Source organism: Spea bombifrons, chromosome 1 (assembly GCF_027358695.1).
Source record: "Spea bombifrons isolate aSpeBom1 chromosome 1, aSpeBom1.2.pri, whole genome shotgun sequence".
Lineage (NCBI taxonomy): Eukaryota > Metazoa > Chordata > Amphibia > Anura > Pelobatidae > Spea > Spea bombifrons.
Genome location: NC_071087.1, coordinates 11,391,494 through 11,418,485, shown reverse-complemented (window position 1 = coordinate 11,418,485; position 26,992 = coordinate 11,391,494). Strand labels below are relative to the sequence as shown.

Here is a 26,992-nt window from a genome sequence, read left to right as displayed (position 1 = left end):
GGTGTTATAAGTGACCAAGGAAGAGCTTGATATAAAAATACTCTGCATTAACATTCTGGACAGAATGCCGGCAACAATTTTAACTTTAAATGTCTGGTCGTCTTACAACAAGAGAAACATTGTGACGGGCTATTAAGGGGTTGCTATATTATTTATATAGTAATTATTTATTATTTATATTTATAAAGCTCTCAATATAATGGCTTCTTACGTGCAGATTAACCCTCATCTCTTATCGGGAAAATGACTGTATTTTTCTCACCATCACACTTTTTGCACTCTTACTAAATATCTATATTTTTTGTAACACCAACCACCAGAAAAAAACTAGTTTGCTATGTCATGCTGTTTCTTTCCCACATCAAAGATGGCATCACACGCCTTCCACTGCCTCTGTCTAACCTTCAGCAGAATTAGGATTTCCCGGCTCCTCCCTTAACAAAAATGGCCGTTGAGGCCTCCGTTGTTCGCCACGTGAGGTGACGTCACTAGCAGTCCCTGCCCTGGAGCAGGCAGTAGGCTGTGCGCAGTCAGGAGATGGAGGAGGATCTATGATCGCTGGCAAGGGGACATGGGGCAGCAGCCAGCCAGAACTGACACCTATTGCGGGCCGACCCAGCGCCCTGCCCGGGAATAACCTGTAATTACTCCCTTTTCTCCGGCAACAAGGAAATATGGCTGCCATGCTTGTGAGGGGTTGTGTTCTTCGGAGCTCGTGGGCTGCTAGGAGCCCGCACGTCTGGGGCCGGGGAGAGAGCATGAAGGGTAAGGAGGCTGTCAGTGTGCACATCCACCACCACCACTACTAGAGGCCTAGGAGAGGGTGATCGGGCCTACAGCATAGCTGCCTACCCCTATCTCAGCAGCCGTAGCGTGTGGGCTGTTACCCCCGGTGGCGATTCATTTAATTCGCGCGAGTTGTGCGGCCCCGTTACCGGGATGCGTGAATGCGTGCTGCGTGTTCTCTCATACATGTTAGTGCGGGAGCTCCGCACCCTGCCCCGGGTTTGTTATTCGGGAGGCTCTCGGACTTGTTGATCCGGGGCTTGGCACGGTTACAGAGTTCCCCGGAATTCATTCGGTTTTCACTAAAATCACAAAGTGCGCCATATGTGCAAAGAGCAGCTGAATGTGTACTCGGCAGATACATTCAGACGGTTTCCATGGTGACTGCTCCGCATTTAGCACTTTCTATACGTATGTTCCATAGACTGCTCCATTGATTGTCTTGTTGGATGTCTAGCTGTCACTCGCTGTCACATAAGGGATCGTCCGCCCTGGGGCTGTCCCAGCAGGTCTAGCCCGGACTGGGTGCTTTTTGTGACATTTTTCCAGTTTTAATCCCGTTAGAGACATCCAAGTAACAACCGTTAAACGTACAGCCGTATTAAGGTGCTGCTTTGTTCACCGGGTGCTTCCCAGTTTGTGGACTGGGTACTGAGTGCCCTGAAACCAGTATAACATGCATATAGTATACATTATATGTGTTTACGTGTGGAAGCGCGGACTGATTTAACCGGTTTTCTCAGCCTGGGTAAGGATGACCTTGACCTCCTGATTCACGGTCCGCGGAGATCAACCTGCAGGTAACCCTCACCGGGTTATCTTCTGTAACATTGCGTCATGGAGACATGTATGTTGATACCGTGTAGCTTTCACCTTCATGCTTTGTGTTTGAGATGCTGACCTGCCGTAACCCTCCGTCAGGTGCTGTTTCTATAGGACGTTTCTGGAATGTATTCAAGGGGTCAGTATAGGGGAAGCTGTAGCTGTTAAAGTGGCTCGGTCACAAGCGTCAGACCTGGTGACCTATTACGCGTGCAGCGCTTGCTCACAAAAGTGTGTTTGTGCCTGGCTAGTTAACATCACTCTACTGAGAGAGTAGTAGATAAGTGGAACAGCCTCCTGATAGAAGTGGTACAGGCTGACACAATGAGGGATAGGAATCTTGAATCTAAGACGAGACCAGTGACTGATTAAAGTGCAGATTAGATGGGCTGAATGTCAGATTCCATGTTTTTAACACCCAAAAAGCAATCGGCATCTATAGTGTGCCCTACCATTAATTCATAACCGGGGTCCTTGAAATGTGTGATAATGTTCCGCTGTACGACATCATCGGGAGCCCTGATCACCAACAGGAACTTAACAGGCCTTGGCATGGAATCCTACGGAGCATGTTCTGCATTCACGGTTTTCCTGTATGGGGCATGTGTTTTGTATACATGTGCTTTTCAGAGGTGTAACTAGAAACCACATGGCCCTGGTGTCAAAATTGCCCTGCCCCCCCAACTTCAACAGCTTGTCTGTGCCTTCTTTGCCCCTTGCCCCCCCAACATACACTTTGGCACACATAGGTGAACACACTAACACAAATTACACACACTTACTCATACTCACTAAAACACTCAATCTCACCCCACTTACACATCCGTACACACACACACACACACACACACACACACACACACACACATCCATGCTCACATGCATATATATATATACACACACACACATATACGTACATCCCGCCTCCCTCTCACCGCTCCGGCAGCTTTCTGTCCGGCTGCTCACATACTGTGCGGGAGCCTCAGAGTCACCACGGGGTCATGTGACGCAGCGTGACCCCCATACGCTCCTGTCTCCCCATTTCGGTTCAGTATAGTTTAGAAAGGGCCCTTCTGGTCCTGGTCGGAAGGGCCCTTTCTAAACAATTTTGACATTGGGGGGCCGCGCGGTCTCTGAGCAGTTGCTCTCTGTCTGGGATGGGTTCCTGCGGATTATCGGGACTGTTTGTTGTGGTTACAGACGCCGCTGAGTCACCTTTAGGGCTGCAACTAACGATTATTTTAATAATCGATTAATCGGCCGATTATTTTTTCGATTAATCGATTAATCGGATAAAAAAAACAATATGCAAATTTTTCGTTTATTTAAAAGAATTTAATGAACTGGATGTTAAAAAACAACTTAAAATTTACATTAACATTCTTATTTTGTTATGATGTAATAAAAAACAATATTTTCAAAGTACAAGAACCCAAACACAATATTTATGAAACAAAATAACCCCAAACATTCTGAAAAGAGGTGGACTATTACTGTTCAAGAAACTTTGCCCCAGCACTTTGCACTTTGCACCCAGCACTTTGCACCCAGCACTTTGCACCCAGCCCTGGCACTTTGCACCCAGCACTTTGCCCCAGCCCTGGCACTTTGCATCCAGCACTTTGCACCCAGCATTCAGCACTTTGCACCAGCACTTTGCACTTTGCACCCAGCCCTGGCACTTTGCACCCAGCACTTTGCACCCAGCCCTGGCACTTTGCACCCAGCACTGGCACTTTGCACCCAGCACTTTGCACTGTGCCCCTGCACCCAGTCTCTAACTCTGCCCTGCACCCAGCCCTGCCCCCACATTCTGCCCTGCCCCCACACTCACACTCTGCCCTGCACCCACTCTGCCCTGCACCCACACTCACACCCTGCCCTGCATCCCCACCCCCACTCTGCCCTGCACCCAGTCTCCCACTCTGCTCTGCACCCACACTCACACCCTGCATCCCCACCCCCACTCTGCCCTGCACCCAGTCTCCTGCCCTGCACCCCCCACCCCCACTCTGCCCTGCACCCCCACCCCCACTCTGCCCTGCACCCCCACCCCCACTCTGCCCTGCACCCACACTCACGAACCGCTCTGTGCGAATGGAGCCACTCGCACAGAGCGAACCGCTCTGTGCGAATGGAGCCACTCGCACAGAGCGAACCGCTCTGTGCGAATGGAGCCACTCGCACAGAGCGAACCGCTCTGTGCGAATGGAGCCACTCGCACAGAGCGAACCGCTCTGTGCGAATGGAGCCACTCGCACAGAGCGAACCGCTCTGTGCGAATGGAGCCACTCGCACAGAGCGAACCGCTCTGTGCGAGTGCAGCCACTCGCACAGAGCGAACCGCTCTGTGCGAGTGGAGCCACTCGCACAGAGCGAACCGCTCTGTGCGAGTGGCTCCATTCGCACAGAGCGATTCGCTCTGTGCGAGTGGCTCTGTGCGATCCGTGCACAGACATGAAGAATACTTACCTCCGGAACGCGTCACATCCGTCACGTAGCTAGAAGGCGGAGACTGCAGAGCGTGTAGCAGAAGCGGGGAACGCTCGCGGAGGTAAGTAAAAGGAGCCGAGTGCTCCAACAACGAATTGATCACTCGATTAATCGATAACGGAAATCGTTATCGATGATTTCCGTTATCGATTATTATCGATTTTATCGATTCGTTGTTTCAGCTCTAGTCACCTTGGCTGAATTTCACGCATGGCTTGTTACGCCGTGACACGGCACGACTCATTCCTCTCGTGGGTTTCCGTTAATTACTGGAATTTCTCTCGTTAAACGTGTCACAGTCCCGCTGATACAGGCTGAGGGCATTAATATGCCAAAATATTTGTCCGGCTTAATGGGGGAAACGCCTGTTTTGCTTCCAAAAGCAAGGAGCTGCTTGTTCAGAGACATTTAAAAGAAGAACTGTCACGGCTTTTAGCATCATTCACTACAACTACGTATAGATTATGCTGGTTGTTTTACGAGATACTTGGTTTAGGGATTACTTTGTTACCACATCTGGTACAAAACCTGCAGAACCAGTCGTTTTCCCTGCTCTGAGCACGACTTGCTTCTCCTCCGTCATCTTTTCCCCACCAGTGAGGAGGAATAACCACAAGGATTCTACGTAAAGAACGTTAATATGGCTGCTCTCGTTGTATACACACGGCCTAGTCTAGACAGTGCCTCCTGGACCTATCGCTGCCTTTTCTACTAAGCTCTGGGTTTTCACATATCTCTGGGTTTTGACATCATATCTCAGTGTTATGACATCATATCCTGTGCCAGCTTAGGACATATGCTGCTGGGTACAGAGTGCTACTGAGGCTGTTCATGCTTGCCTTGGTCCTCTATATTGTAAATGGGAGATTGGGGGCGATCAGGGATCTCCCTTGTAACCAGCCCCTTGACCATCCGTGCACCAGGGTGAGCGGTCAGTTTGGTGCCCCCACTATGGGCAGATATACACAAATGATCTAATCAACCAACCACATGTGATTTCCTTTGGAATCATCAGCGTTCATCCAGTAATAGGATTTAACAAAATACTGTGTTGAGAAAAAGGTAATCTCACAGAGCCACTTCAGCCCTTCCAGCTGGGGGTCACTGGATGGTGGCCTTCCATAATACGTGCTTAATTCATCATGATAAGGTGTTCTCTCTACAGTATACTCTGTACTTTATCAAATGTTCCATAGAGGCGTAAATGCCTGACCATTGCTCCGGTGTGTTCATTTAAGTGATAACCGCGGTTGTGCTGTACTCAGCATGTGATTTCAGGTGGCTGCTTTATGGCTTGCTGACACGCTCCACCTATCTAGACAAATAATGATCCTGCTGAGTGTGGAGAAATAAATGCTTTGCCCCCCCCCCTTAGGTGAAAAAAGCACATGCTTATTAAAATCGTCATTTAAAGCGGAGCTCGCACAAGATTTCTTTATTACTAGAATCAGATGGGAAACAAAAGTGCTGTTTTTAATACTACTTGTGGTAAACAATAGAGTACCTCGGTCTTAATCACCCCGTGGAACACGCTGACTAATGAAAGTCTAGCAGGAATGGACTTCGTTAGCATTGCAGTAAAGAACTGGTTCAGTGTGGGGGTCTGAGCAGGTAAAGTCATCAGACGTGAACGTATAACACTTCCTCGCTATTGTGTAAGATATCCACGCGGACCTTTTCTCGTGTTAAGTCCACCCGCGTAGCATGTTCTGCAGCCGCGAAGCGTGTCCTGCAGCCGCGTAGCGTGTTCTGCAGCCGTGAAGCACATACAGTCTTGCTTGTTCCGCCGAGTTAACATCTTCTTTTTGTTCCAGGTAATCTTGCTGAACGCGTATGTTTAAGCTGCACTTCTCTGCGGCTGGCGAACCTCAGGTAAGAATCCCAAGCCCGGGATACCTCCCGATGGAAGCACTTATTTCAGATGCAGCTTTAGAAGACATTGGTGATGCACCATATAACCTGAAACCTGGACATATTTAAATGCCAAGTCCTCCTAGCCACAAAGAACCAATAGCAAACTGCTCACAAGGTAGGGTCATCACGACCCAGGTGCTCCCTGGTGAGCAGTTTCCTACTGTCTAGCATGAGCCTGGATTCTTACTTCCTTCACGTAGCTATTATTATTATTATTATTATTATTCTTGCATTGGTACTGTTTGTGTAGCAGCGCAGAGAGCCGCAGCAATATTGACTATAACAGAGACGCCATAACTCCTTTCGGACATTATTATTATTTATTCATTTATATAGCATCATGCTATTCTGCAGCGCTGTACGATGGGTAAAGAGGGCACATCAAGTACTGCACCACATAACCGTTTGGGTTTACGTGTATGGAAGGGAAGGGAGGCTGCCCCGATGAGCTTGCAATCTAGAACACCACTGGTTATTAAATTAAAACATTTATAAAAATGACTCGGTCTCGCTGACTATACAAATGCCTGGCCCCCGCCACTGATTGAAACACGGCAGCTTCCAAAGCATTGCGATGACTCTTTTCAAAGATCTTCAGCAGCATATTCTAGCTAGATGATGTAAGTAACGACGAAGGATCTTGGTTAGGAAGCGCTTCTGCCCCGTGGGTCTGTCTCAAAAGCTATATCATATTTTATTTACATGTAATGTGTTTTTTCTTTCTTTCTTAGAAATTTTCAGACTTGCACTTCCGCCCATCCTGTTTACATTTCGTTCTGGAAAGGGAATAATGGCTGTTCACGGACAAACGCATCCGGAAGAACGTACTTTAGAAGCCGGAACCCTTATGAGACATGGATGACTCCCGCTAGCGCGGCTAGCACCGGGCCGCATTATTACGCAGCGAGAGGTTTGCACACCTCGCGCTCCCTTTTTGATGACTCTGTGGTTGAAAAGTCGCTAAAGTCTTTGAAGGACAAAAATAAGAAGTTGGAAGAAGGAGGACCTGTATATAGTCCTACAGACGCAGAGCCTGTAAAGAAGTCCATAGGGCAGAAAGTGATGGACGAGTTAAAGCACTATTACCATGGCTTTCGGCTTCTGTGGATCGATACTAAAATAGCAGCTAGAATGACGTGGCAAATTCTCAACGGACACGTCTTGTCTCGGAGAGAAAGGAGACAGGTGAGATGACTATGGGAATATAATTCTCCCGCAGATCGCAAAAACTCTATTGAACTAAAAGGGGTCTTTCTATTTCTTCTGGGAAAATGTTCTACTCTTCATAACAGTAGATGCTGGATTTCAGAATAGTATCGAAAACAATGAAACCTGTTTTTTGCTTTTTTCCCCCTCAAAAAAGATTAGCTAATAATATTAGAGAGAAGCGATACATTGTGTGCTAAATCAAATGTTAACTTTATTTCAGTGGTTAAAAACAATTGGAAGAAGACATCTTGCTACTTGTTCCTTAAGGATGAGGTTGCTTTTTTGTTTTAATAGAAAGGAAAGTGATACGATTGTAATTTACATGTTTTAATTACCGTATTGGCCCGAATATAGGCCGCATTTTTTCCCCCCACTTTAAGTCTTTAAAGTGGGGGTGCGGCCTATATTCGGGGTCTATTCGGACATGCAGTCCCGGGCGCCGGGCAGGCAGCGGGGTTAGGATACAGATCCCCCACAGCGGTGCAGGGGACCTGCATCCTACTGTCTGATACGCTCAGACAGCCTCCCCTGCCGGCACTTTCCACGGGTGGGAGTACCGGCACGGGAGGTTGTCTAAGCGCATTGCACGGACGTTCACCGGCAGCGGCGATGCGCCGTTGCCGGTGAACGTGCGCACGATGCATTCTAACCCCCCCGACTTACCAGGGCAGACTCCGGGGTGTCTTGCAGGGCCGGCGGAAGACATCTACGCAATACGCGTATACAACTTCCGGTACCGGCACTTCCGCTGAGTGCCGGCACCGGGAGTTGTATACACGATGTGCATAGATGTCCCCCTCCGGCCCCGTAAGACACCCGGGAGTCTGCTCTGGTAAGTCGGGGGGGGGGGAGGACAGAGTGGCAGCATATCGTGGGGAGGACAGAGTGGCAGCATACCGCGGGGGGGACAGAGTGGCAGCGTATCTCGAGGGGGGGGGAGGACAGAGTGGCAGCGTATCTCGAGGGGGGGGAGGACAGAGTGGCAGCATATCTCGGGGAGGGGGAGAGGACAGAGTGGCAGCATATCTCGGAGGGGGAGGACAGAATGGCAGCATATCTCGGGGGGGGGAGGACAGAGTGGCAGCATGTTTTTTGGTGCTTTTTTAAAGAAAAAAACTTTTTCTTTAAAAAAGCACCAAACTTTTAGGGTGCGGCCTATATACGGGGGCGGCCTATATCCGAGCCAATACGGTAATTGTACTTTTTTAAGCATTGTCCTTGTCGGTACCTACCAGTAACATTAGTTAATGCAGGGCTCGACAAATCCCAGGTGCCAGGTTGCCATGGCGACAGAGAATTTTGTCCTGGTGCCTAGGAGTTTGTCAGCCTGTTACATTCACAAAAAATTGTGCTGCTGCTCCTGTCTGCCGAGGAGTCTGGGCAGACAGCACAGCCACTCCGAGCCCGCCCCCGAGCCTGAGATCACTCCCACGGAGTGATCCTGTAGACTGAAAACGCGGTTGCAGGAAAACCAGCAATCGCGTTTTCAGCTGCCACAGGCAGCTTCAGGGAAGGGGATGATGTGTTGATTGGGTCCCCACACAAGTGTGGGGACCTGACACAACATCCCCCTGCTGCCTGATCGCTCCATGAGAGCGACAGTGCAGCGTTAACCCCTTAAAAACAGCAAATGGAAAGAAATGGTCTGACCGTTTTATAGCAGCTTTGATTATCCATAAAGAGATGTTTGAATCTCCGTTCTGTCTGAGAGATGAACATTTTCTCTAAAGATCTCTTTGAAATGATTTATAATGAATCGTTGTCTTTCTCCGGCAGTTCCTGAGGATATGCGCCGACCTCTTCCGCCTGGTTCCCTTCTTGGTATTTATTATCGTCCCCTTCATGGAGTTCCTGCTGCCAATTGCACTGAAGCTGTTCCCAAACATGCTGCCATCAACATTTGAAACCGTTTCAAAGAAGGTAAATGCTAAAGATCGGAAAAAATCCGATTTTAGGTTTGTTTTTGTCTGCTTGGTACTGAGATGTGTGTTTCTAATTTCAATTTAGGAGGAAAGGTTAAAGAAGGAGCTGCGGGTAAAACTGGAAGTGGCCAAGTTCTTACAAGATACCATTGAGGAAATCGCGTTAAGGAACAAAGCTGCCAAGGGTGACGTTACCAATGAATTTTCCAAGTTTTTCCAAAAGGTATTTATACTCCGATCGACACAAAGAGCTTTTCAAAGAACCCCGTTGCCTTAATTTGTCTTTAATTTCTGACATAAACATCTAGATATATAAAAGCAGTTATCGAGGACAAATATGAAGCAGTGAATTTACCTTTTAAGTAATAGTGTTCATCTAATGTGTTTAATAATTAAACTTTTAGGTATACGCTTTGCATTAGAAGGGCCCTGCTTCATGCATAGTTAAACGGATGGTGCACTGGGCTGTGTCCGATCAATGATTTTGTATTTAATTCTCCTTAAACTTGTTGGTGTCAGGCTACATACAAAAGCATGTTTTCATTCATTTATAATTTTAAATCTAATCTATATAATTTAAGAATGTTTAGACACTGTTTGATGCACATGTGCTAGCCTAACGACCTCTGAAACATGCATTTTGTCCCGTGCTGGACAGTAGTTTGCTCCAAGAATGTCCTGGATCATTACTGGTGGAAGACTAGAATAGACAGATTTATAGTCCTTCTGCGTTGGCGTTTTCCATTTTGTTCTCTCCCAACTTAAGCAGCTAGTGCTTTCAGCCAAGTGTTTGGTATGGGGAACGTTCTCTGGAGCCGCGGGGAAAATGACGCTTGTTATGTCATCTGTCCTTAAGATCCGCAGTTCTGGAGAAAGGCCCACGAACGAGGAGATTGTGCGTTTCTCCAAGTTGTTTGAAGACGAGCTGACCCTGGACAACCTGACGAGACCTCAGCTCGTGGCGCTGTGTAAGCTCGTGGAACTGCAGTCAATCGGGACGAATAACTTCCTGCGTTTCCAGCTCACCATGAAACTCCGATCTATTAAAGCAGATGACAAAGTAAGATTTTCTTTTTTTGGGGGGGTGGGGGATTTAAGCTCGTACAATTGTTTTTCTAGTGCAGAGGAGAATTGCCCGGTAATTCTTGTTTGTGGCCAGCGGAGGCCAGTATTCAAGCATCTGATAATTAGATACCTGCTCGCTATATGAAAAATGTTAGTAGCGTCTTTGGTCAATGGCTTGGCAATTACTATAAAAATATCAGCGATTCCAACCTAAAGTGTGTTCAAAAAACATATTAAGTACACTTCTGATATCCTGATACAGTTTATGAAGTCGTCTTAATGTAGGTTGGGGTGGCCAATGTTGTGAAGTTACAACTCTGTAACGGACCCATGGCAATACAGAGGCCTTATGCCAACTCATCATCATGGGTGCTCTACATCGGTAGGTCAACCAATGCAGAGGTAGATAGTCTAGGTCAAGTGCTAGCAACTTATGTCCTTAACCCTATATGTTTATCGTGACTAGCAGAACAGAAAATATATTTCTTAATAGAAGTGATGGAATATAAAGCAGTGATGTCCATCAAGATTGGTCAGTGTAGTAGTTTTTATCTTCGCCAGACTCCATTGTGTCACTATGTTAAGTCACGTGGTCCCTCTAAATAACATTGGTCTCTCTGTGCGATGTAGCTGATCGCCAATGAAGGGGTGGAAAGCCTGAATGTGAAAGAGCTGCAAGCCGCCTGTCGTACGAGGGGAATGAGAGCGCTTGGAGTCACAGAGGAACGCCTAAGAGATCAGCTTAATCAGGTTAGTGGTTACATGTACATCACCTGCTCTGGTGGAGACCATGCCAGCACACTCCCACCTCATCCAAAATAAAGTACGCATTTAGTTTTTGGATTGTACACCGGTCTGAACTCTTTTGAATTTGTCTACTGTTTACCCCAGTGATAAATCTGTGCCTGATACGGTAAGCTCTATTACATTGGTAATCTACTGCTCTTAACTCAGAGCGGTCACTCACGCGGTGCTTATGCACGTAGGGTCTATCGGTGGGAATCATGTACCGCACAGATCAGTCAGTTATAGGAGAGCATTGGCTTCGCCATTAGTCGTTCCAGCGGTGAGATCTCCAAAAGAAAGGCGAATAACCATGAATATTTTTCCTACACAGTGATTGGTGTGAGTGAGTCAGAGTAGAATGTTAGTTAAACCAATGTTCTAAGCATTTCTTTCTGGATTTGTTAGGAATTAATGTACCTCTCTCTTTATTTTCCTGTAGTGGCTGGAACTCCATTTGAATCAGGAAATTCCCACATCATTGCTCCTTTTGTCCAGAGCTTTGTATCTCCCTGACACACTGTCACCAGCTGATCAGCTCAAAACAACCCTGCAGACTTTGCCGGAAAGTGTGGTACGTACAGCTATGTCCTGCCCTCTGCATGGCGATTGTATTGTGGTCCCGGCCGCGTTGTCGCTGGGTTTCTGAGGTCATTCGCACCTATACCACCTATTTCCCCGACAATCATGTGAAGACTGTTCTTTTTCATTTAGGTTTTAGATTGTTTGGTGGAAACTGTAATTGAGTACAGTATTCTGAGTAAGAGTATTCTGTAACGTAATTAATAGCTGGTACTTTGCATCACTGTGACTCTGTGTTGAATTCCATGCCTATACTTGATGGTTCTGATTTTATTAAATCATATGGGCTAATGAGACTAAATAATGTTTCCCCCATCGTGCTGTGATCAGCTTAGCTCAGAAGAGATAATGTTTATATCATTATCCCGTTATTCGCATTATCATTATTTTACTCATGATTGTATTGCTTTGTCTTAAAATCAACTTGGTAAAACATTCATCTTTGGGAATGTTTAGCTTTCGTTTTGGCAGATTATAGGCAAGTTTACAAGTTAAGTTTTATATTGTTTTTTCCCCCAGGCAAAGGAAGCCCAGGTTAAAGTGGCTGCAGTTGAGTGTGACAAGGTGGACAATAAGACCAAACTTGAAGCAACACTCCAAGAAGAGGAGGCGATCAGGAAAGAAAATGAGGAGAAGGAGATGGAGAGGTTGGCTGACGCAGCTAAAGAAAGCTTACAGGCGGCAGCCAAGGTAAATGGGTCATCGCATATGCCCTCTGGTGCCATGTCCTGTTTGGTAATATGACGTATGGGTTCATGATAGGCAGCATTGGAAAGCAGTCCTGCTTTCTGTGATGCAAAGGGCTCTCAAAATTGCTCAACCAAGTGCAGACAGTGCTTACTAGCTTTCCAGATGGTGAGGAGCTCAAAGTTTCAGGTTTTCATGGGCTTGGCATTTAACGTAACTGACGTGAGCGAGGGGTCCACCTCTGAACTAGCCTTTTAGTCTTGGAGATTTAGTCTTCAAATCAATGGAAACGAAACTGAGACTTGCTTGGCTAAGAAGCAGCCGCTTGAAGTAGCTCGCTGTATATATTTGAGCGTATGTGGTTACCATGAATCGTCCACCACTACATTTAACTGGGGGTGTCCTATTTAAGTCTTGATTTTATTTCCATTTTAAATCTGCTTGTGTACAAAAAATATAAATCTAAATTAGGGCTGCAACAACTAATCGATAAAATCGATAATAATCGATAATGAAAATCGTTGCCAATGAATTTCATTATCGATTAGTTGAATCGATTTTTATCGATTATAAAATGAGAGTTTTTTTCAGAGCAAACGCTCTGAAAAATACCCCTCATTATATAATCCGTTTGAGTGACTCACAGCAGCAGCTCCTACTTACCAGTCCCTCCCTGTAATCACTGTGACAACTGGCCCCGCCCCTTCCTTCTCCCAGAAGGCCAGAACCACATGGCTGTGACACTCATCTAACTGTAAGTATAAAATTAATATTTGGGCTGCTGAAAGTTAGGGGAGGTGGGGGTTAATTTAGGGGCAGTTATGGTTAATGTGGTGTTTAGGGTTAATTTAGGGGCAGTTATGGTTAATGGGTTGTTTAGAGGCAGTTATGGTTAATGGGGTGTTTAGGGTTAATATAGGAGCAGCTGTGGTTAATGGGGTGTTTGGGGTTAATTTGAGGCAGTTGTGGTTAATGGGGTGTTTAGGGTTAATTTAGGGGCTGTTGTGGTTGATAGGGGTCTTTAGGGTTAATTTAGGGTATGCTGTGGTTAATGGGGTGTTTAGGGTTAATTTAGGGGATGCTGTGGTTAATGGGGTGTTTAGGGTTAATTTAGGGTAGTTGTGTTTGATGGGGTATTTAGAGTTAATTTAGGGGTAGTTATGGTTAATGGGATGTTTATTGTTAATTTAATGAGGACTGAGGGTTAATTTAATAAAGTTAACTTAAGGCGCAGTTAGAGGTAAAGGGGGGCAGACTAAGGGGAATCTAAATCCTGGGGGCAGTGAAGATTAACCCAGTACTTATTTATAAAAGTATGGTGTCAGTGTGCTGTGAACAGGTCTGTGACTCTATGAGGGGACTATGAGATATCTGGGGGGTATAAGGCATATCTGGGGAGGACGGAGTGACATATCTGGGGGTATAAGGCATATACGGTATATAAGGCATATGTGGGGAGGCCAGCGTGGCATGTCTGGGAGGCAGGGTGGCATGTCTGGGGAGGATGGAGTGGTGTATCAGGGGGTATAAGGCATATCAGGCACAGTGGCATATGTGGGGGTGGAGTGGAGTGGAATATGTGGGAGGCTGCGTGGAGTGGCATATGTGGGAGGCTGCGTGGAGTGGCATATGTGGGAGGCAGAGTGGTATATGTGGGAGGCAGCGTGGCATGTCTGGGAGGCAGCGTGGCATGTCTGGGAGGCAGCGTGGCAAGCCTGGGCTCAAATGTGCATAAATTGGGGGGGCTGGTTGGGCAATACAAGAAATGCATTTTATCAAAGTTTTTTTATTCTGCTGTTTGTATTTAACATCATTTGTTTAGTAAATTATTTTAAATAAATAAAAAATTTACATTCATTTTTTTTTATCCGATTAATCGAAAAAATTATCGGCCAACTAATCGATTATGAAAATAATCGTTAGTTGCAGCCCTAATCTAAATAAGAGAAAATAAAATGAGACCATCTTTGTACACATTGCAGACCTTACAGCCAGAACAAAGCTTGTAAATAGCAAAAAAAATGTGATCTCTCGCCACAGAACTACTGAGATGCCTAATATAACCTATGTGAAATCTGATGTGACTCTGTTATGACCTGTCCAATCTTTCAGGCGGAAACACAGGCTGTGCATGACGCGGAGCCGGCATCAGGAGATGTGGACAAAAGTCCTGTAAGTGAGCCAGAAGTAGTTCAGATTACCACGCCTGAGGATCCTGAAGTTTTGAAAGATAAGGCTCCAGTCTTGGAGGGCACTAAGGTATTTACATACATTGATCTGTCAGTGTGCCTTTTCACGTTTTAATGAATGTCTCATAATAGGGTTATCGCAGATTTGAATACAATTTTGTAGTATGTTTGGACTCGTGTGATTTATGTTGGATCTGGTTTAATCCCAGCTTTCTTGAAATACTCTTAGCAGCAGTGTTAGGGACCAGCAAGACAATATTTTGTTCTGCAGCAAGCCTGACCATTTATGTTTTAAAACCAGAAACTAGTTAATTTTTATGTTTTATGGTTGTTCATTTAATTTGAATGCAGACAAGCTTTGCAGATTAACAGCAGAAGACTGATGGGTGTTAAATGGGAGTCAGTAGCATCAAATGTTCTTTATTAGCCTATTTGTTTTTGTTAAAAGATTATTATCTAGGCTGTTTACTAAAATACTCCATTTTATGCATGCTTGATGCCCTCTGCAACATGTCACAGCACCTCCACCTCACTTTGTGTCTCTTGGTGAAGCTGCAGCTTAGTAGGTCATTTTCAGAGCTTCAGAGTCATTAAGCTCACAGTGTGAGGCAGGGAACTGGTCTTCCAGTGCTTTAAGTTACCATTAATGTATATTTCTTCAGGGTGAAGAGATAACCAAGGAAGAGATCGACATACTCAGCGACGCATGCACTAAACTTAAGGAACAGAAGAAGCTTCTGACAAAGGAAAAGGAGGAGCTGTCCGAGCTAAAGGACGACGTGCAGGAATATTGTGAGGTATCAGTAACAATCACGGTGCTGTCCTGTAGAGAAATGAAGCTAATGTAAAATCTTCGATATATTCCATTACAGCCCTGCTACAAATGAGAAACAGTCTACAGGAACATCCATCAGTTTCCATGGCGATTGCTTCACATTTAGAAATATTGCCCAATAAATGATGGCATTTGATTCAGTCTTCCTTGGAGGGCGCATATATCTCTGTGTGCAATACATTAATCATTTGCCAGCCACTTTTTAATTATCTGTTCGGAGATTACCTGAGCAAATTTCCCATTGGCTTTCATTTGAAGGTTATTTTTTTCCACGTAGAATTCCTGTTTCTTAATTTAGTAAAACATTCGATTCCCACAGGACTTGGAAGAAATCAAGAAGGAACTGTCGAAGACCGGCCAAGAGATGGTGGTGGAAGAGTCTAAGGCGAGCAAGAGATTGACAAAGAGGGTAAACCGGATGATCGGGCAAATCGACAAAATCATCACAGAGCTGGAGAATGAGGAGAAGGTCTTTGATGGGCACGTGCAGGGTGAATCTGCCCCTCCAGTTGGGTGAGTATAGCCCTTTACAAACGTCTAATCTCAACCGTAGACTCAACCGTGTGGTCCTTCTAACACAACTAAGCTAAAGTTTACATACATTAGTAATTATACAGCGATATTTGAGTGAATATTAAATATTTTTCATGGCTTTGCTTGCCAGACCATGAGATATCCTAGCTGAAAAATCAACCATTGGCTAGTTTGCGCTGGGATCTGAACTGTGGCCTGTAGGGTCTGGTTCTCCTGAACTACTAAGACCCCAACCTGTGCTCCAGTGAGGACATCCTAAAGCTTCCAGTGTTGTTGGATCCAGTCAGCTGCCTTTCAAAAAAAGCAAAAAACATAACAATTGCTTATAGTATACAGTGTGCTATTTCACAATATCTCTCTTGGAACACGACCAAGAAGTTTCCCTTCTCCTGGTTGGAACGTATCATTTTTTTAATTTTTTCAGTATGGGGTACTAAACACAAATTCAGTTTCTATGCAGTCTGCCGTAATCTTTACGTGTGACTAGGAGATGTTTACAGGTGAATTTAAATTAAATTCAACAACTTTGCCGCGTGTTATAAATGGAGCGTATTTCTCCTACAAGAAGGTCTGAGCCGGTCAACGATAATACATACCGTAGTTAAAGTGGAAAGATTCCTCAAAAGCCATTTCGCTGATTAAAATATTTCTGATGCGTAGCCCTACTTGTATCACGGTTTTTATGGTTTAAGTCTTCTAGTCCACCATTGTACCATATGTGTGGCGACGTGGTCGATGAGCTATTCAGCAGACCAAGGTTAGTAGATGCTGCTTTTTGCTCCGGGGCAATCTGTTGTATTGCCACTTTGGAGCTCTTTGGGTGGAACTTTAGGACTTTCATCTTGGTTTGTGGACTCTTCTTGGCAGCTTGTTCGTATGTTCCTACATCCATTAACCACCGGTGTGCTCAGCGACTGGTTAATATTTAGAAACTACAATGGTGCTTGGTTGTAACCAGGAGATTTGAATTCTACAGAAACAATTTCTAAACAAAATTATATACTTAGTTTGGCAGACTTGCCAGACATATAGAGGAGATCCCACGTCACTTATGTTTGCAAATAGAGCGTATCTGAGTATATAACAAACAGTCACTAAATTCTACTGTCGGCGACTTGTTTCTCTTTCCACTGCGGACACTACTTTTTTGCTTGTTTTAGCTAAACAGTACTGTTTATCTAGTGGCTGCGCTTTCTTTTGGATAATAAAGTGTTAAATTGCTAAGCACCCAGGTTTTGGACTGGTCCTTCTATAAATGTTTTCACAGCTGTCATGTACCATGTTTGCTTGACTATAACACAAGGTTTTAGGTGGTATAGGGGGGTATAAGGCATTTCTGCGGAGGCAGAATGACATATAAGGGGGGTATAAGGCATATTTGGGGGGCAGAGTGGCAGATGTGCATAACTGGGGGGACAGGTTGGCAAATAAAAGGAAATAAAAACAAAACATAATTTTTCTCAATCATAGTTTTTATTAAATATGAAAAATAGTTTACCCGTGCATTGATAGTTACTATTAAAACTTTTTTTCCTGTAGGGTAGTCTTATATTCAGGCTTTTTCTCCCCCCCCCCTTTATAATCGAGCAAATACGGTATTTTCCAAACAATCCAATTCTTCATTCCTGCACTAGATGGCAAGCAATGGAACGCTAATTAGAAATATCTATATCTATAAGTGACGTTGTTGTTGTTATTGCTATATTTTAAAAAGGAATATAGTGACTTAAAGGCCATATAGAACTTACTGTTATTAAAATACATTTAGAAATCTCATGTATACGTTTGGCTTACTTTTAACCCATATAGTATATTTAGTAACACAGCTAAAATGCAAGCTTCTTCCATAACCTCTTAGTATTCGAAGACATAAACATAACGGCTTCCATAGCATTTTCTTGAAAAGATTGGGCAAATAGTGAATCGTGTGAAGATTAAAGAATTCTTGTAGACCCAACACACATAGTTTCATATGTCTTTCAAGTAAGTGCCAGAGTTCTCGAGATATATATATATATTTATATATATAATTGTCACGCAGGACTCCATCATAAACAAGAAGCTTATATTTTAGCGTCCCATCCTATGTCTGTACCTGCACCTTCATGATTGTCTCATTAAACCTGTCTTCCTTTCATGTGGACACGAGCGCATAATCCTTCCGTGTATTAATGCAATCATTTACAGGTCTATTAAACGTTACTACATGAGAGGTCCCTGGCTTAATTGCTACTACCTGCTTCCTGTTAACCTCTTCCGCTTGCACTGTCGCCAATTTTAATTTATGTAACTGTCTGCTGTACACAGATTGTATTTCGCCTTTAGGGAGAACCTCGTCAGCATCGGTGAACTCATCAATATTATGAAGCAAATCCAGAAGATTCCAGAGCAGAAATTGCTGAGAATCGCAGAGGCACTTGATGAAAACAAGGATGGCAAAATTGATATCGATGATGTAGCCAAGGTATGTGCTGAACATGAGTTTTGGAGAAAGGGGGTTAGAGAGAGTTTCTGCGTTCGCATGTATGACCAGAACACTGTGAAACCAATGGCTTGCCGTATCCGTCCCGTTACTATCTGCTAACAGATCAGGGGATCTAGAGGATCCTGAGGCTTCCTTATCCTATTTCATATAGACTTTCATTTTTTGGTTTCGGTCTAATTGTGAATAGCTGGCTTAACATACTATTAGTCTTTGGTTAATCCCAGAGGAATAATCAAAATACTACAGTAGCGTCTGCTCAAGTATTATTTTATAGCTACTTTTACTCTGAAACATAGGCATAGTGAAGAGCTAGTAAGAAGTGTTTGGCCTGTCTTGTCATGGACCTTTCTTGGTCCTTGGTATTTTCTTATGCCATGCAGGCTTCAAAATGTTCCACTGTATTAACACCTCTGTTTGTTTAACACTATGCTTGTGCTATTGCCACATTTCCCACCAAATCTCCACTTGTTTCTCTCAGGTTGTGGAATTAATAGACAAGGAAGACATAGACATCTCCACCAGTCAGGTTGCGGAGATCATAGAACTTCTGCAGAAGGAGGAAAAGCTGGTGGAGGCAGAGAAGGCGAAGGATAAGGCAGAGAAGGAACAGACGGCAGAACTGCAGAACTAGCCACATCCGCTGGACCCGAAGCATCCATTCGTATCTCCTTGTCCTATCTCGCCTTGTAAATGTATCCCTTGGGCTGCTACCGTGTCTCATGTTTCTATTGCTTTGAGGTGACTTCATTGCCGAGCTGCCGTCGATGTGCACTGTGTGTGAAGTGAAATAAAGGCTTCCGCGTTCGAACATGTCATTTACAATCATTCCATCTTGGATGGTGGGATCGAATTCCCATTTCTGCATAGGGTGTAGGTTTAATCCCAGAGGTTACCTTCTTTATCTAGGCAACAACTAGCTATTAAGTGAATCGACTGCAATATGTGTAATACACGAAAAGCTACTGATGTTTGGTTTGCTATGGATTGTACATATCTCTATGCCTTGTATTTTATTCTCTGATCAGCGATAGCGCCATTTAAGACGTCCATCCGTTTTATACGCTTCTTTCATTTCTGTACCTGTACTGGAGTCGGTGCTTTACGATATGCTGTTCCTCGAAGCATTGAGGGCTTTTAAACTTTTTAACGCAACAAGTTATCCTTCTGACACCATATCGATCAGGTTCCGATACTCTGTGTTTCATTGCATTTTTACTTGAACCTTCATTTAAAACTCATGCTGTTGCCTCACTGGTAGAGAATGTATAAATGTGTGGTTTTTTGTGTTTTTTTTTCTTTTTAATGCCTTCACATATAGCACAGGTGGAAGGAGAACTTCCTATTTAATGTAATAATCCAGGTGCTTTATGGATCAAACTCCAGGAATGTATCATGGCTTCTGTTTCTATGCACTTAAAGCAGCAGTAAAGATCTTTATATTTTTTATTGATTTTTTTTTATTATTATTGATTGCTCATTGTGTGCATTTTTTTGTATATTTAATACAATTTAACTTTATCCTCCATATCTTGATTTCATACCCTTAAAACCCTCTCTTTGAGGTCCATAGCGTTCCTTCACCATGAAGATCTATCCATGAATATTAGAGAATTTATGAGCAGATAATACTTTTATTAGCATGGCACTATATTTAAAAATTGGCGTTTCTCATTTCTCTTCTGTTTCTTAGCAATCTTTTACTGCTGCTTTGGTCAACAAGTAATGTCTGTAAACCGAATGTTCTCGTAAAGAATGGTAATGCGCCTTTTTACACATGAAGCTGGTGTCTCGGTAGGGACCTGTATCACCTTGACGAGATCCCAGCTCCCCCATACCGTCAGCACTTGTTTCTGTAACGTAACGCTGCGGGTCGGGGGACAGATCGATTATTGTAGGAATGGTCTCTTGCCTACCGTTCTTACAGCAAGCATGGAACTACATTTGCTAACCATCTTTACGCCGTAAAACCAAATAAAAATAGTTACCATTACTATTCTAATACAATGTAATCATTTTAACGGCACCGAGTAACAGAATGTAAACCATCATCTGTCGCCTTTTGTTTGTTGCAGACAGAGGGTCCGTCAGTAGTCTGGAATCTCTTGGAATTTTACACAACAGTGTATTTTGAACTACTTAAATGTTTCATTTTTAGGCTTCAGAACTTCTTAAACCTTAGACATGCTATCATGGAGTAAAACTGCATATCATTTGCATCTTGGCACTGTATTTACTGAGACATTTTCATGACGTTGTGTGGTCTCTTGTGCTAAGACAGTCTTCAGAATTTGCTTTAATACCTGCTTCTTGGTGGATTGAGAAGTGAATGTTTCTCGGGAAGGAACGGATGTTTAAATTCCTTTCCTATTAACTCAAAACGGCTGGTTTTCTGGTAGCTACTAAGCTTTCAATAGGTCATTTTGGATGAGATACCAAAATGTAGCTTCAGGGTCTCTCACAGTTCTGATTCTGATGTGGTCCAAAATAAGAAGGATGGGACGATCGTTGTATAATATAGGACAGTGATGTCATTTTGTATCTTGGCTATATGGACATGAGACCTTTATTAGGTCACGTATGGCCAATGTTCAAGCATCACTGTTACAGGGCATTCTCACATGAATAAGATCTTTAATGATTTGGTTAGCAGGTTGTAACTCTGGGTCCCTTGGCAAACATTTGAGATAACAGTTCAAGGCTTTGAGTGCTCGGAGCTCACTCTGTGTTTTGGAACGGATGGGACACTGACTATGATGTATTAATCACTCACCTTTTTAAAGTTGATTTTTTTTTTTTTTTTTTTTAAAGTTCATTTGTAAAATTGAACTGTTAATTTAAAATAATTTGCCATTGATCATCTTGATGTTATTGGATTTTTTTATTTGCCTTATTTCAGATGTTTATATGATGAAATAAATATGATATATGAAAATGTGAAATTCTTTACTGTCTGGGGAAAAAAAACATAATTGAAAAATCAGTATAAACTATTATGTTGTTTGCAGCTATGGGTGTCTTATGTTTTAGTACGAGTATAAGTAGAACCATAATCCCTCGTTCACGTACAAAAAATGTCTCATTCTGCGGAACCGACCCAAAATCTGCATGTCGGTTAACGGAACATCTAAGTCGTAACGTATTTACATACTCAGAAATCATTTTTACTAAGGTATCAAAATCTACATTGTAACACTGAATAAAGGTCAACACTATCTGTATTGTTGCATATTTTGGCACTAATGGTTAATAGATTAATAGATAAATGAGGATCCTAGTAAACACATAATTGCCATAAATGTCACTTAATGAAATTAATGAAGCGCTTGATACCCCAGTGTGAAAAGGCAATTCTACCCTTAAACTCAAACCTGGTTACCTTTAGCAACAAGAACTGCATTCCAATACTTCTTGCTCAGCCTGTCACAGTGTTGTGAAGGCGTTCGAACAATAACATGCTTTTTAGACGTTTTTGGTGTTTTAAGGATAAACTACTTGTGCATTCATATTCGGGCGAACATGTAAAAGAACATGGTGGCAAAATGTACACAAAGCCACAACACGCAGAATCTTCAAGTTCGTCTTCGTTTACTAATCTCCCTGGTCCCTTCTCCATCTAGCCTACCTCATCTACACAGCGTCACAGGGGTTAACGGGAGCAGAAATCTGTAGTTCCGTGCAAGTGACTGTTGGTTGCCGGCAGGGGCCTTCTCTGGCATCAACCAATTCGTTGATGCTTAAGGAGGACCCTGCGGGTGACCAATTTAGCCGCTCTTATGGGCCTTTACCTCCTGGAGCACAGAGACCATTGGTCTCCCCAGGCGAAGTTTAATCGCCAGGGGTTAAATGTCTCTACGAGCGACTATATTGGTCGCCGACACTGAGCTCCTCTGGTATCAATTAATGAAGGGCAGCTGCCCTTAATTGGTTGATGCCAGAGGAGGCTCCTGCCGGCAACCAACAGAGTTGCTAGTACGGACCGTAACCCCTTAATGTCAGTCCCGGACTGGCCCACCGGGATACGGGGAAATTTCCAGGTGGGCCGGCAGATCCGGGCGCCCGAAATCTAATCTAAACGGCCGCTGCGTGCTGATGCGGCCAGCCGGCGCTACTTTAATTCTTTTTTTTTTTTTTTCTTAAATTTAATATGATAAGCCAGACCTGCTTGCCATATTAAATAAAAAAAAAAAAGTATTAAAGCAGCGCCGGCCGGCGGCATCACCACGTAGCGGCCGTGTGCGATGGCCACTTAGTGATGGGAGCAGCGTGAGCTTTCACCCCTCACTCTGCTCCCATCACTATGCGGCCATCAGATTGCTGGAAATCTAATATAAATGGCCAATGCGTGCTGATGCCGCCGGCCGGAGCTACTTTAATACTTTTTTTATGTATTTATTTATTTTTTACTTAATATGGCGAGCCGATCCGGGATACTAAATTTATTTAAAAAAAGTATTAAAGTAGCTCCGGCCGGCGGCATCAGCACGCATTGGCCGTTTAGATTAAATTTCCAGCAATCTGATGGCCGCATAGCGATGGGAGAAGCGTGAGGGGTGAAAGCTCCGCCCCCTCGCACTCAGACTGCTGGAGCACCGGATGTCGGGTCAGTGACTTCCTGTCAGCATAGAAAACGGTCAAGATGAAAAAGCCCTGGAAGAAGTAGAAGGTCAGTAAACTAATTTATTTTTTTAACAAACTGTATAATATTTTTTATGTAAAAGCCTTATGCCCCCCTAACTGCCACTCTGCCTCCCTGATATGCCTTATACCCCCCTAACTGCCACTCTGCCTCCAGAAATGCCTTATAGCCCCTATATGCCACTCTGTCCCATGATATGCCTTATAACCCCCTAAATGCTAGAGTGGCATATAGGGGTATAAGGCATTTCTGGAGGCAGAGTGGCATATAGGGGGGTTAAAATGCATATAGGGGGCATAAGGCTTTTCTGGAGGCAGAGTGCCCTATTATATGCCTTGTAACCCCCTTAATGCCACTCTGTCTCCAGAATGCCTTTTAACCCCCTACATGCCACTCTGCCTCTATAAATGCATTTTAACCCCTATATGCCACTCTGCCTCAAGAAATGTCTTATACCCCCCTATATGCCACTATGTCCCATAATATGCCTTTTAACCCCCTATATGGCACAGTGGCATATAGGGGGTATAAGGCATTTCTGGATGCAGAGGGGCATATAAGGAGTTAAAAGGCATATCGGGGCAGAGTGGCAAGTCTGGGGCAGATGTGCATAACTGGGGGGGCAGGTTGGCAAATAAAAGGAAATAAAAACAAAAAACTAAAATGTCTCAATCATAGCGTTTATTAAATATGAAAAAATTGTTTACATGAATTAATAAAGAAATAAACGTGAATATCGTGAAGAATAATGTGATCCCTGTTTTGTTCCACTGAATAAAATATTCATCTAATATTTCATGTAAAAATGTTTGCAGTAGTAAATGTTTTGATTCGATTATGTGTAATGTATTTCATTTATTAGGGCCTTTTAACACTTTTGCTTTCTGGCATTTAATACAAATAATGAGATAAAAATAATGTTTTATAGTTATTTGTACGGCAAATAGTGTGACTCGGGTATGTATAAGGGGTGCGTGTGGGTATAAGAGCGCGACCGCGAGATAAACTATATGGGGCTGCTTTTCAGTCCCAGTCCGGCCCTGCTTAATGTCCAATGACGTCAACGATTGTCTCCTAAACTTCAATGGTGTTGCTGAAATGCCTCGATAGGGAGCATACCGCGGTATCCCCGTATTAACCCCTTCTAAACAAAAAAGGGACACGAAGAATGTGTAAGAATATTCGCCCGAACCGAAGAACAGAGAAACTGGCGAATATTGGTGGAATACGAAGATTTTTACCCCACGAAGACGAACATGAATAGTTAGCCGGCGCCCCAAGTGTAATTATCAGTGTTGTATACTTATGATGTTGTCACACACATGGAACATACATTTCAATTTTTTTACAGAACACAAAGTCTCAAGACTCAAATGTTTTATATTTTTTATTCTACCTTAACTTATTATCTATAACAGTTTTATATGCTGCAGCACTTTTATCACAAAGGGACTTTTAGGTCACTTTTTTGTTGTTGTTTTGTTTGCAGCTGAACCACGTCCATGTTCATCTCTCACAGGCACTGATGACATCCGATTTTTCTTGAGAGGTTTTATTCTGGAAAGCTCAAGGCGGGCACGTGGCCTTGGGCAGCACTAGGGCAACATCCGGTAATCTGGAATAAATGATTAGTGGTTCGTAAATCGTAGGTGTTAAAGTTTGTGTATCTGCATTGTGCTATTATACTATCAGATTAGTATTCCAAGTAGAAGGATAGACGAAAGGTGTCTCTAAGGACCAATGGGTGGAAGGGGAGATAATAGCCGGCTACAATGCCATGAAATAGTGTAATAAATAATCAGTATAAATTCGAAATACGGTAAAACATTTACAGCCCAGGTGATGGCAATTGCAGTGATTATGCAGAGATACACATTTGTTCAGGAGTCAGTAAAATAATGTTTGATTATTGGAATCGTAAAGAGTATTTTGTTACATGTAAAGAACAATACCTACCCCGATTAAGTCACGTTCTCTTTCGCTGATGGAATCGTAGCGTCTGATACAGTCACGGGCTATTTCACTGAAGGAATCGTCGTAGGGCATAATACAGTCTTGAGCCATTTCCATGATGGAATCGCTGTAGCGCATGATACGGTCTTTGGCTCTTTCAATGATGTAATCTTTGAAGTCTTCCGCCCTTTCACCGATGGAATTATAGCGTCTGATATAGTCTCTGGCTTTTTCAATGATGGAATCGTTGTGACGTCTGATACAGTCTCTGGCTCTTTCAATGATGGAATTGTTATAGCCTGTGATCCAGTCTTGCGCTCTTTCATCGATGGACTTGTTGCAGCCTGTGATACAATCTTGGGCTCTTTCCCGGATGGTATTGTTTTGCACTGGGACCTCAGGCCGTTGAGATGGTAAATTTGGCTGAAAGGGCAAGTAGCGTTGGCATCTGCAAATAATAGATGAAGATATGAGTTTGTGAAAGGGCAAGATAATTGAGTTCTTATGTGACGGCTGTAACTGTGTTCTAGGATATTGTCTGCATGTGAAAAGAATGCCAATACGAAAACCAGGGTATTACCCCAAATATAATAGTGATAATATGGCACACAGGGATGCCACAAGAACACTAAGAAGCAGGGAAAGTTAAATAAGTTTAGTCTTTTATGCTTCAAACTCAATTTACCTTTTGTCCTCCTCGTACAGACTTGCACTCCCTCCGAAGACGGCTGCTCCGCTTTTATCGGGAGACACCTTGGGGGCAGAAGGCACCAGCGGACGTTCCGCACCACGTTGGATATGAGGTGGGATCAATGGGCTGTAGTTATAGAAACAAATGAACATCAAAGCCAAAGAAAAATCAGGTCAAGCACTATTTTATGATCTTCATTTTAGTGAGTTGAGTGTTTTAAATAACATTGTGTCTGTTAAATAGTTAACTATATTTGATCAAAGTATTTACCTAGGGAATCGGGCACGAAGTTTCTCCCAAGGGATCGGTGTAACCAGCCTTCTTTTTATCTCTCCTTTGCCTTTTTTCCTGTTAAAGATGCAATCGTAAAGTCTTCCTGGTGTTTTTGGGTCTCGATTACAAGTCAGGACACTAAATGAAAAAGAAAAAAAAGATGATTGTAAAGATGAAACCTGTTTCTGCTATGAAATCTATATATGATCTATATAATCCGAACGTTTGGGGGCAATTTGACTTCAGAGAGAGAGAGAAACTGTTACATAGCATAGAAGATTTAAAGCTCTCTTGGAGCAGAGGACACGGCGGGCATCCTGTTGGATAACAATAACTGATGTTTTTAAGGATTAAAAGCTGTACATTTTATAGGGCATGAAGGGGATCCTGTGATGATTGTTGGTGAACTCTATTAGTGACTTAAAAGCATCTCATATTTCTATGAGCTGCGCAGAAAGTGAGCGATGGACCTTTACAGTGTAGGAGTCATTGCTCTGGATCTGATGGCGCTATATAAAACAATAAATAATAATTATAGTAATAGGAGTTAAGGTTCTCTTTTCCAAATATGTCACCCCAACATGCTCCTCTCTTACCTGGCTGAAGGAGGTTGATCAGATGTTTCTTTCAGATGGTATTTTTTGTGGCGTTTAGCATATCTCCTTATGATGACACGAGGCTCATTTGGAATAAATCGCCTTATAATCCAATAAACTAACAGAAAAAAAATGAGTAAAGCATCCTCCATTCTCACAGATGAGTAAACAACTCTCTCTCCTCTCTCGCAAAATGTGAAAGTCAGGCTGAGGTGTCTGTGTTTGCGCAGAGAGACCTCTGACATCACAGAGAATTCCGGAGAGCAGTAACATTGTGACGTAATATGTGCAGGAGAAGCTAACTGCCGTATTTTTGAATATCAAGAAAAAAAAGGAGGCAACTCATATGTATTCCTATAAATAGAGACGGCGGCTACTGGGCCCACAGTTTGAGAATCTACCTCTAACAACTCCTCTTCTGCCTGCGTTGAATTCCCATCCCTGACCGCTGAGTGGCTGGTGCATTCAGAGGGGGACAGCGCTGGGCACAGGGTGGACACGGGTTCTGATTGGGTTCTGATTAGGTTCTGATTGGGT

General features: G+C 43.5%; 1 protein-coding gene across 2 annotated transcripts; it reads left to right on the top strand.

The window, feature by feature from the left end:
* Positions 1 to 524: 524 nt before the first annotated feature.
* Positions 525 to 19,114, top strand: LETM1 (leucine zipper and EF-hand containing transmembrane protein 1). 2 transcript variants are annotated; one of them, XM_053458187.1, is made up of 14 exons: positions 525 to 765; positions 5,916 to 5,973; positions 6,747 to 7,200; positions 9,001 to 9,144; positions 9,232 to 9,369; positions 10,003 to 10,206; positions 10,842 to 10,961; positions 11,437 to 11,568; positions 12,096 to 12,266; positions 14,376 to 14,522; positions 15,115 to 15,249; positions 15,607 to 15,800; positions 18,147 to 18,285; positions 18,785 to 19,114. In XM_053458187.1, exons 1-14 carry the CDS (start codon positions 675 to 677, stop codon positions 18,935 to 18,937), a joined length of 2,280 nt encoding a protein of 759 aa, XP_053314162.1. In that variant the 5' UTR covers positions 525 to 674; the 3' UTR covers positions 18,938 to 19,114. The 2 variants fall into 2 exon arrangements, with proteins under 2 accessions (XP_053314162.1, XP_053314161.1); XM_053458186.1 differs by having other exon boundaries at positions 18,129 to 18,285.
* Positions 19,115 to 26,992: the final 7,878 nt, after the last annotated feature.